The 12,597-nt window shown below is 38.7% G+C and overlaps 1 protein-coding gene across 1 annotated transcript in view; it reads right to left on the reverse strand.

The window, feature by feature from the left end:
* Nucleotides 1-12,597, reverse strand: part of mctp1a (multiple C2 domains, transmembrane 1a) — a gene marked incomplete at its 5' end in the record, with an annotated part of 119,258 nt that overhangs the window by 60,420 nt on the left and 46,241 nt on the right. Inside the window, 4 exons of the mRNA XM_079221681.1 lie at nucleotides 761-799; nucleotides 2,005-2,116; nucleotides 3,783-3,862; nucleotides 4,076-4,218. Of these exons, the coding sequence (XP_079077807.1) occupies nucleotides 761-799; nucleotides 2,005-2,116; nucleotides 3,783-3,862; nucleotides 4,076-4,218 (374 nt within the window). The remainder of the gene's footprint in view (nucleotides 1-760; nucleotides 800-2,004; nucleotides 2,117-3,782; nucleotides 3,863-4,075; nucleotides 4,219-12,597) is intronic.

Raw genomic sequence — 12,597 nt, forward strand, 5'->3', positions numbered from 1 at the left:
GATGATAACTCAAAATACAACAAAGATTTCAACTTAATGCAGGGGGGTGTAAGAGTGTCCTTTAATCAGTCCACGCAGTCATCAACAAACGTTCACGTTTCATAGTTGATTTGCTGAACAGGACTCTTTTAAACCCCTAAAGACAAATAAAGTGCTTCATTTTCTCACAAAGCAGCTGCAATACACTGTGCAGATCAAAGGTGGAAAAAACATGGATATATCACTGCATAATTAATCAGCATTTAAAGGACAAAGTTTCAGGAAACATACACAATGACTCTACTTTATATTCCTGCAGTTTTAGCCAGATTGTTCAAACACTAAATTTGTAAACATAATCCAAAAAGTTAAATAAAACAATGGGAGTAATTGTAGTGCATTGTTTCCACCCTTGGTGTATATTTATATGACTTTTGTCTTGCTTTCACACATATAAAAAATAATTCACCTTTAGGCTAAATTGCAAATGCATTCCAAAAAAGAATTAGCTTGCATCCCCTCAGGTGAAATAGCAGGTGGTATATTGCAGCATGTGGAAAATAAGCTAGTGACAATGAGAACTAAAGAACTTAAAAAGGGCTAATACCACTGTGGACGGAGGAAAAGGAGGGAGGAAGATAAAGGGCCAGGGAGACTCCATCCATGTACCAGGACACAAGTAAAGAGTGCAGGATAGGTGAGGTGTAGGGCGGTCGGTAGTGGGGTCACAGTACAGTTGGATGTTGTGTGGGTGGGGAAGTTACATGCTGTTTTAGTTTACCTTACTAGATCCTTTCCAGTTCTTTCTCAAAAGCATGGTCTGTAAATGAGACAAAGCTGTTACAGAGCGCCCCCTATTGCCTCCCCCTCAAGGCTGCAGGGTCAGAGGTTAAAGGGAATAGGTAACGTGAAGATGTTAGCGCTGGCCTGGTGCAGGGGGGTTGTATAAAAGACAAGTGCAGCAAAGAAACACACATACACACACACACACACACACACACACACACACACACACACACACACACACACACACACACACACACACACAAACACACACACACACACACACAATTCCCTCATGTCAACCCAACTTCAAAACACATATACACAGGTCATATACAGAAACACTGTTGATGCTTCATGACCACTAATAATCACCATATATTGTCTGTTCAGTTAATAATTTAATGTAGATTATAGCTCTGCATTTTCCCTTCCCCTTTAAAACCAGTAGATGGCAACAGAGAGAGGCATCCAGAATGGACTAGTGTAACCTTGTACTCATTTTCTTCACAGTTGGAGAAATCCAAAATGATGCTTAACCTAAATAGAATTTATTTGTTCTGTCAAATGTGGACTCTCTGAACTACAGTACTAAATAAGCAGCAGAATTAAGACATCAGATCAAAAGGAATAAAATATTTCCCCCATGACTGCCTTGTTCCGGATCGAGCATGCAGGGGTCCAATTAACCAAACAAATAATTGAACAGAAATAAATGCAAGTCTGAAATATTGAGCACGTCCGCAGAGGCACGAGCTGACATAATTAGGAAAGAGAATCCAGTGCTCTTTGAACATAGAACTTTTCCATAGAACATATTAATTACACTTGTGTTTATGCATATGCATTTGCTGAGTTGAAGAGTTTCCAGTAACTGCTACTGAATGAAGCCAGCACATTCCAGTTCAACACAGCTTGCCTTCTGATCACTGTCTCTGATGTACGGAGGAAAGTATATGATAAAACTTGTATTGACTTCTTTGTTGTTGTTGTTTTTACTAAGGTCACCAGGAGTTCCTTTTGGCTACAGTACATTAGGCATATTATTTCTTATCTTGGTGTGATGCATCAAAGATAACGTGCAGAGGGAAAATATGAAGGTATTATTTCCCTGACTGAGGAGGACATGTAGAGAGGGAGGGAGGGAGAGAGAGAGAAAGAGAGAGAGAGAGAGAGAGAGAGAGAGAGAGAGAGAGAGATATGAAGGAGTAATCTGGTTTAAAGTTTATATTTTTTTCTTACAGCATCTTTCATGTCTCCCTCCTTTGGTGACAGAGTGACCGCCAGTTCCAGGCTGCCCAGGCTATGTTCAGGATACTGTGGGTCCTTCAGGTCCAGTGTCATATCCAGTGTCCTACAGGGAAGCACAGTAAACCTGTGCTGACATAAATACTGCACATCCACATGCATTAAGTGCATGGATTTCACGTATTTGTACATAAACGAATGCATGCATTACGTGCACAGCCCATTCATCCAACATAGAGTGGAGACACATATTTAAATCACTTCTAGTCTAACTCTACAGATGTGGCGACATTCTGCTTCCTCCCTCTTCACATACTCGCTGCCCTTCTTGCAGTTTTCAGTGAGATACAAAGACCACAAGCGGTCAAGCTAGCTAACAATCTTGAATTATGCATAAGGAAGGTAATTAGTACTATTAGGTAATCAGCATGGCAGGTGATCACTAGTAAAAGATAACATGATATTTCCCAACAGTATGAAGCAAAAATTATTTTGACTTTGGGAGAAACAATATTAGTCACAATTTTGATTTTGATGAAAATACATTAAGCTGACCCATTGAGCCCAGTTAATATATTAGCCTCCTCACACCCATCCTACATCCACACAGGTGTTTTCACTTAAGCTATCAATTAAGTTATTACAGTTTTACATGTTGTAGTATGAAACAAACATAAAATAAAAGATTGCTAAATTGCATTGAGATGTTTTAGTTTTTCATGGCCTGGTATTGTGTATGCTGGCTCACTGTCACACAGTTATGGCTTACTGTGCTGGAATGCTGGAATAGATTGGAGCCATTGTTGCAGGAACATTTTTACATACACAAGTATGTAAACATTTTCCTGCTTTTTCAAGTCTAAATGTCTGCTATGCAAAATGTATATTACCAGCATGGCTGACCTAACTTATGCTTGACAGGGGGTGTAATCAGATAGTAATAAGTAAGAAAACACCTGCGTGAGTGTGTAAAATAAAACTAAGTCCAAAGTGATCGATGGAAAAAAGAGATTGCACACATGACGTTTACAGATAATACAATAACTACACGTGAAGAGATGGCAGTATTTCTAAAGAAAGTTAGCCATTAAAGTTACTACTTTGGCGGTTCCTGTGGACAAAAGCAATATTGTTTTTTCTCTTTAGAAAACCTCTCATTTTACTGTAGAGGGATCTGCCCACTCTGCCCTGCTCAGTCCTGGTTCTGGTTCTCCCATGCCACCCGTTTGGTTGCTGAAAAGGGTCGAACAAATTTTGCAAATGTGAAAGCCACAACGCAAAAGCTGCAATGTCAATGCGAAAGCCACAATGCACATGAAAAAGCTCAAATGCAAATGAAAAAGCCCAAACACAAATGCATAAGCCACAATACAAATTCAATAGCCACAACACAAATGTATAAGCTAAAATGCAAATGAAAAAGCCACAACATCAATTCAAAAGCACACAACGCAAATGCCACAATGCACAACGTGGATTTGCCATTTGTGTTGTGGTTCTGCATTTGTTCAGTTTTGTGCATTTGAAGTTTGAGATGAGTTACAAAAAACTGACACTAGAGGGAGACAACAGGCTATACAATAACCACGCGAAGCAGCATGGACAGACGCTTAAAGGTTCTACAAGTCAGACTCCTTAACTAATAACTTCACCATCATTTCAACTTAATTTGTTGTCTCTTAACACATACGCCTCACTGCAAATGCCCGTTACTGGAGGAATTAATAGTTAAGGAAATAATAAAAAAAAGAGACGAGAAAGGACAAAGAGACCTCAGGTGTTCCAGTGACTCCAGATGGAGGTATGCTGAGCCCATGAAATCATCCTGAAGTCCAAAGTCATAGTCAAAAACCTACAAAGAGACAATATACAGTTGAATAGTTGTACTGTCAAAAAATGGCCCAATCGACCACATTGCAAATGTTATTAGTCACATTGAATCACAATTTTTGGCAAAGAAAGGAAGCTTGCATGGTGGGTCCATCGCGACTTAATGATCATCCAAAATACAACTATTATTTATATTGAAGCAGGAACACTTTTGAAGTCCAGGATGTATCTGTACCTTGACGTAGAGCGGGTCCTTCAGGTTTTCCACCAGAAGGCTTACTCTATCATCCCACACCGGGTTGAGGTTCTTATGAATGGTCTTACTCCTGAACACCTCCTTCCCTGCAATCTTAAACTTCACATATGGGTCGCTGGTCCCTACAAAAAAAGACGCAAACACAGAGAAATACTGTTAAATCACAGGATTAAGAATAGTACTAACAGTACTAAAAATTCAAATCAACCATACATGATGATAATGTATTTGTCCCAAGCACACAACACATATGTTTGCATAGTTTATGTATATATTTCATACCATGAAGGTATTCGAGTGTAACTTTTCTTGTACTGTCATAAGAAAATACATATTTTGATCACAGAGACTGAAGGACTAAGGACTAAGGAGAAAATCAGGCATATCATGTGACTTATGCTCTATTGTGGATCATATGATTACAAGTAATTAAAGCTGAAGCTGGGCGCTTGGATATACAAATCCCATTCAGTGCCTCTATATGACCACAAGGTGGTGCCACTGATTTACATATATTTTGACTTGTAAAGGTGCCAGAAAATGTTGGTGGAACCAGTAAATACGGAAAAATGTGTCTTTTTTTATATCTAATAATAAATATGAATGTTGCGTGTGTACTCTGTAATACATGTTATGTATTATCTCTATGTATACACCATTCCTCATGATGACCAATGGGGAAAAAAGAAGATATATCATTCTAAATCTACATATTACCCCCCTGATAAATGGACATTGATCCTCTTTCTGCTTTATTCTAACATCATATTAGCCAAGGTCAATACATTTCAAATTAGTTTGACAGACAGAAAAACAATATTAAAGCAACGTATCAATCAGACATACAAGTTCACATGTTAACTGCATCTGTAAGAAAATCAAAGCAACAACACAGACTTAGAGACACTGGGGGAGTATTCAAAATGCAGTGTTTGTATTCAGAGTTTGTGTTTGTGTAGGAGATAATCAGGTTTACGGATTTGGCAGTCTGTTCACATCAAGATAAAAGTGGCCAAAAGGGACATGATCAGGACTAATCACAGGCACTTCATATTCAAATAAACTAAGAAATATATACACACACACACACACACACACACACACACACACACACACACACACACACACACACACACACACACACACACACACACACACACATATATGCATATAATTACATATAAACATTAACATTAATACAGAAACAGAGGGTTCCACTGTAACCAAAGTGATTGCCAGCAAATCACAAGGGAGATAATGGAGTTCTATAAATATACAATGTTCTCTCTGTGCCTGTGGTTTATCATTTCTACCAGAATCTCTTCAATAAAACAGCAATCTAAGAACATACAAAATGCATTGTACATTACATGGTACATGTAAAAAAACACAACCCTTATTTATATCGTTCATCTTTTATGATAATCTGCCCTGTTTTCTGTAGTCAGCCACAACAAGGCTATGTCAAAGACAAGGCTGACAGCAAGGATATGAGATGATAAAAGGCTGTGCTCTCGCTCAGTATTTACACACGTTTCATCAGATCAAGGTGGAGTCATGTTTTATCATTAGCAAGAGAACAAGTTCAAATATGTGACCCAATGATTTTGCTGATTCTTATTAGAGGCAGTGAAGAAATGGATTATTGTATAGAGCTTTTCTTTATTTCTCTATTCAAAAGCATGGTCTTTCTCATTATTCAACTCTTTGAGTGTCAGTGGTATTCCTGTTGACTTTGCAGTAGTATGCGACAGCTGACATAAACCACATAAAACTTTGCCAGTCAGTTCTGCACTGACTGGCAATAGCTTACAACCAGCATTAGCCATCTCTCATGGGCATATGCAGCTACCTGTTGCATTAAGCATAAAGAAAGTCAGAGAAGTACTTATAATAAAGCCTTGGACGGTGGAGGTGGATGAACCTGGTTATAGAGAAACCACCCAACAGGGACGCTCTAAGAAGTAAAGCCAATGCACCTGCAACTATAGGCAGACATAATTCAACATGATACCTGGCATTCTATTGGTTGGGAAATTTTGACAGGGTTATTGCGCAAAACATCTCGGAGCAGAGGAGAAATCCGATAGCAAGATGTTTCCTCAGGAACGATGCATCCTGAGTGTGAGGAAAGGGTTTGAAGTGCAGGAAATCCATACGAGCAACACTATATCTGAGTGCAAGCAAACACTTTGAGCAAAGACGGGGCAAATAAAAAGGCAAACACGAGCTATTTCTAAAGGTGAAATCAATCTCATGCCCTCAAATTGAAAGACCACGCACTTGAATAAAGATAGGAAAAAATATGCATATTATTTTGTCAATACAAGAGAATTGACATATGGTTGTGATGATCAAGAATAAGTTAATACATTCTAGAAAATAATAATATTATACTGTGCATAGAATACATTACAATACATCCAATGATCAAAAGTCATTTGAATTTGACAAAAGTGTGTCATTAATAACAATAAAGTTGCGAAATTCGTGTCTCTCATGCGGCTCTCAACACGGCTTACAGCTAACAGCGAAATATCTTACAAATAGTTGTTTGACGCTTTATTAATGATCTGAATATTGTTTTGAGAACCTTTACAGATGAGTATAAAATCAGCTTTGTCTGAGTAAACAACGGCCTGCTGGGAAAAGATCCACGTCTTCGCATTTAAGCACCTTCATATGCACGCCAGGAGAGATATTAAAATCCCAGTACACACACCCATACCGCTTTACACACCGTTACCCGTGATTTATCACTGCAGGAGAGCTGTAGCGGGAGGGCATGGGTGACAGGATAATATATATACATATATATATATAAAATAAAAAAGGTGAAAAAGAGATACAGCTAGAAACATCTGAGAAGGCATTAATGTGTAACATAACTGACAGTCAATGCAAAAGACAATGAAGAATTATACACTCACCTAAAGGATTATTAGGAACACCTGTTTAATTTCTCATTAATGCAATTATCTAATCAACCAATCACATGGCAGTTGCTTCAATGCATTTAGGGGTGTGGTCCTGGTCAAGACAATCTCCTGAACTCCAAACTGAATGTCAGAATGGGAAAGAAAGGTGATTTAAGCAATTTTGAGCGTGGCATGGTTGTTGGTGCCAGACGGGCCGGTCTGAGTATTTCACAATCTGCTCAGTTACTGGGATTTTCATGCACAACCATTTCTAGGGTTTATAAAGAATGGTGTGAAAAGGGAAAAACATCCAGTATGCGGCAGTCCTGTGGGCGAAAATGCCTTGTTGATGCTAGAGGTCAGAGGAGAATGGGCCGACTGATTCAAGGTGATAGAAGAGCAACTTTGACTGAAATAACCACTCGTTACAACCAAGGTATGCAGCAAAGCATTTGTGAAGCCACAACACGCACAACCTTGAGGCGTATGGGCTACAACAGCAGAAGACCCCACCGGGTACCACTCATCTCCACTACAAATAGGAAAAAGAGGCTACAATTTGCAAGAGCTCACCAAAATTGTTGCCGGTCTGATGAGTCTCGATTTCTGTTGAGACATTCAGATGGTAGAGTCAGAATTTGGCGTAAACAGTATGAGAACATGGATCCATCATGCCTTGTTACCACTGTGCAGGCTGGTGGTGGTGGTGTAATGGTGTGGGGGATGTTTTCTTGGCACACTTTAGGCCCCTTAGTGCCAATTGGGCATCGTTTAAATGCCACGGCCTACCTGAGCATTGTTTCTGATCATGTCCATCCCTTTATGGCCACCATGTACCCATCCTCTGATGGCTACTTCCAGCAGGATAATGCACCATGTCACAAAGCTCGAATCATTTCAAATTGGTTTCTTGAACATAACAATGAGTTCACTGTACTAAAATGGCCCCCACAGTCACCAGATCTCAACCCAATAGAGCATCTTTGGGATGTGGTGGAACGGGAGCTCCGTGCCCTGGATGTGCATCCCACAAATCTCCATCAACTGCAAGATGCTATCCTATCAATATGGGCCAACATTTCTAAAGAATGCTTTCAGCACCTTGTTGAATGAATGCCACATAGAATTAAGGCAGTTCTGAAGGCGAAAGGGGGTCAAACACAGTATTAGTATGGTGTTCCTAATAATCCTTTAGGTGAGTGTATAAATACAAGCATGAAATAAATAAGAAGGAATCTATTCTAATCAATTGCTGTATTGTGTTCATGGCGTGATACTTCATGAACTAACTAATGACAAGACTGAAGCGAAATGTTCACATACGGCATTATGGAGGCAAAGCCACTTATCTCTACAATTGCAGAAACTCTATTTCTCTGTCTATTTATCTCTCTTTCTGTGTCACACTGGGTCGATATTCCCAAGACACACATCACTGGCTCAGAATGCTACAGTGCCAGCTTTATGGAGCCATAAACATACACAGGCTGAGAAGTATGAAATGGAAAAGGTTTGTTCTGTGGGTGGGTGGTGCCTCACTATGAGGGCGCGTGGGTCGAGCACAGAGGAGCGATTGCAGTGGTGCTTTCTTGGAAATCAACCTCCATATATACGTATATATATATATATATATATATATATATATATATATATATATATATATATATATACATATATATATATATATTTATATATATATATATATGTATATATATATATGTGTATATATATAGTTTTTTTTCCCACAGTTGGATTAAGTCCATAAAGAAGGAAAGAAAGAAAGTTATTGAATGTGCCTGCACACAGGGCTAGTGGATGGATAGGCATGACGATGACAATCAATAAGCAATAGGTAGTATAATATCAATAAGCTTTCGAAGAATTAATAATGGTTGACAAGAATGCCTTTAACCATGTGGAGTTAAAGAGACTAGGTCTGATAGATTGGTGCCCCCTGGATGTTTGTCCACCTTGCAGGCAGAAGGCTGTGAAATGGAAGTGCTAGGTAAGGGGAGGCTGGTAAAAGGAGTCGATGTGTCAAACACTGATGAACTGGCGAAGCTCGGCGCCGTAGGAGCTGAAGAGCAGCCGTGGAGAGCACAATGTGATTTTCTATCTTTCTGCACTTGCGAGGCATTACTGGTGAGGCGTGGGGGCTGAATGTAGGAGGCACATTTGAAAAGCTTGTAAGTAGTTTTTTTCTTATAATAAAATAGAAATGGAATAGTAACAAGCGGCAGTTTGATGTTTTTAATGTTAATGTTAATGTTACAGAAATTAGGAGTTTCCAAATGCACCGTGCTGGAAATCAGCACTCAGCTTTCAAAGAGTCAACATACTTTGTTCAGCAATACACACTTTCTGAACCTGTCTTGGAAAACACAAGTCATAGCAGGTCAAAACACCCTTAACCAGCTAATGGGAGGAAACAATCAAGTGAACTCCAATAAGATACATCTTATTGTTTAGTAAACTTCCAACTAAACATGTTTTTATTGGTCAGACATCACACACACACACACACACACACAAGCACAAGACAACTTTTGAGGAGTGGGGGATACGATACGGTGAGGAGAAGGTACCAAGTTAGTTTCAGGGCATAGATTACCATAGTAACAGACACGGACGTAGTGACCCCTGTATCTGTAACAAGATTGTATGACATAAAAGACATGGTTAACTCCTGGATCCTCCTTTCTGGAGTCACCCCCAGTCCCTGGCATAGACTGGTGGGTGAGTGGGAAAGTGAGTGAATGACAAGCCAGAGTACAAAAAGAGATACTGAGTTCATATCAAGCTGTTGATCTCTTCATCTTTTATGAAGCTATTAAACCAACTGCTATCACTATAATAGTAGCTTGAAGGAGAAATAAATGTGTTGGTGAGAGGACCCAGTGGCGCACACAGCAGGTAATTTTGGCTTGGGTGTGGCCTAGCTTTTGCCTAGCTGCTCTCTGTTCTCCTGTCAGGCCGTTGAAAACATAATCCACCACATATATATCTCTACTAAGCACCTATTGGCCAGCGGCCATTAAAATACTGCTTAGTGTCTCTGTCTGCCAATAAGCCAGGCTTCCCTGCCAGACACCTGAGTACAATCTGTGATCCAAATGTAAACAACAGCCAGTTATATATTACAAGGATTAACACTAACACACTATTTGTCAGCATTTGAGCAAACACACATTTTAAATTGTGAATCTTCAATCTATAGTTTGAATACTTTAGTTCAAGTGAAATATATATCGTCAAGATATCATTCTTGCTTTTACACATACAAATCCAGTCTCTAGCTTTCTGACTTGATTATGACATTCCACTGCATCTCTCTCCAATTGTTGGATTTTAGTGCCTATAAAGCCGATGCACACATTTTCACATCGATTGTTATACAATATATGTTATCACCTACAGGTATTATGTTCTAACAGTTTGAAAGCAACCTATTTTATTACATTTTAACCTGTTCAGATCCCCCAGAACATTGCAAAGGACATTACTTTTGATGTCTAGATCTATGAATACTGTCATCCGAATCCACCGGAATGCACAAACTCATTCGATTGGATATCTATAAGTTCAATACAGTGTTCCACGTCATCTGAAGTGGACGGCTGCTCTTTAGTTTCCAGAACACAAACAGTGCATTCTCACATTGCAAATTGTAGCAATATGCATAACCATATTTTACAGAAGCAAGTGCAGACACTTCTGTCCCATTCATAACATACCAGGCTTCACCAATAGGAGGCAGTGTGTATCAATACACACCAAACACTCACACTCAAGGGGCATGAAGCTATTCCTACTCCTTATGTTTAGTTATGTTCTTACAATGTTTTGCTTTTATCTGCAGTATGTGTATTGATACAAACCAATAGTGCCATTTATATTCCAAATTTGGTTTGTTCTTCAAAAACACATGTTTTTTGTTGTCAAATCAACTTATTTTGCTGTTCTCTACTTTCCGCTCTCTCTTTTTCTCCTTAATACCTTCCTTCCTTTCCCTGTCTCATTATATTCTGTTTCTCTTTCAATCCCCTCCAGCAGTCAAAAGTGAATTACATTACTTTGTCTCATCCACTAACTTCCAGTTGAATTATTTCCTGCCATACTTAATGCAAGTTATGGCATTGGCATATTCTCATCGTATCATCCAACAGCCTGCTAACGCTTCAGGAAGCACAATTTGCGTCTTGGTAAAATCAAAAATAAGATTTTCAACATTAACCTGGCAAAAATGATGGAGCGTCTATAGTGCACAATTATACAGCCGCCTCAGCTTGTTTTTGGTATGCAGAGTAAATGTAATAGACAGATTAGATAACATGAATGTAAATGTGACGAAGAAAGTCCAATGCTTTCATTTAAATGCCAGTGATGCTCTAGTAGTAAGCAGCAACCTAAAGGCCTGCCAGTGTGGTATTATCACTTTCAGTCACACAAACAGATACACACATGCAAGGCCAAACACCGGCCTAGTTTATTGTTTTTAAAGTTTGCAGGGCAAGAAGACAACTCAACAGTAGATCTCGACCTTGTATTAAAAATTCTAAAGAAATAAAAAGGGGACTCCTCTCTGTCTAAAACAGTGGGAGGGAGAGCAGACAGTGGCTGGGCAGAAGAGGTTTCTGCTGCAGTTAAAATGGCATATTATGAAGTTATGGTCATGTTCAAACAAACTTGAAACCACATAACAGCTATCTTGGTCAAAGCCTTTTCCTAAGCTTATGAAAGGTGCAGGGGTGAGAGATGATAATGATTATACAGGCTTGTGATTAGCTGTACATTTCTAAAATAAAAAGCTCTTTTCCGTCATAATGGCCTTAACTGATGTGTGTGTAATTAGTAATTATTCAGCTTCCTTATTTTAATCATGAATCTGTAGCTGCTCATCACACATTCATGATCAATAGCGGTCTGTGTCAGTACAGGGAAGACGAACGGTCCTGAATTATTAACTGATAATATATGAGCAGGTAATTACATTTCTACAGGGGACAGTGTGATGTCCTAAAAATAAGTATGATACTCCAGGAAAAAAAGATAAACTACTTTGGGGGTTACAGTAGGTCACTGCAGTAAAACATTCCCAAGTTGGTATATTTGTGGGTGTAAAATTACTCTAATAATGGTCAGAAACAAAACAACAACACGGCGCCTTTTTCTAAATAAATAAAAAAACACCTCAGCAAAAATCAAACACATCATTAAACTTTTATGAAATATATCATTAACCTTCAGAAAAAAATATCTATTATTTGGAACTCATTTTATCGTCATGGCTTCATGCATGAAGAGTAAATGTATTATGTTTAATATTAGCCAGCAAACTGACTTGTGAAGGGGTTTTGCTGGCTAATATTAAATATAATACATTTACTCTTCATGCATGAAGCCATGACGATAAAACAAGTTCCAAATAATATATATTTTTCACTGCAGACATTGGGGATTATACATTTTGAATATCTGTATTTTCAAGGAGCTGCTTATAGTATGATCCCATAGACATTCAGTGATTGAGCAAGTTAAGTTAATCTAAAAAACAACAACATATAAACCTATTTAACTACTCAC

Source organism: Taurulus bubalis, assembly GCF_910589615.1.
Source record: "Taurulus bubalis genome assembly, chromosome: 8".
Lineage (NCBI taxonomy): Eukaryota > Metazoa > Chordata > Actinopteri > Perciformes > Cottidae > Taurulus > Taurulus bubalis.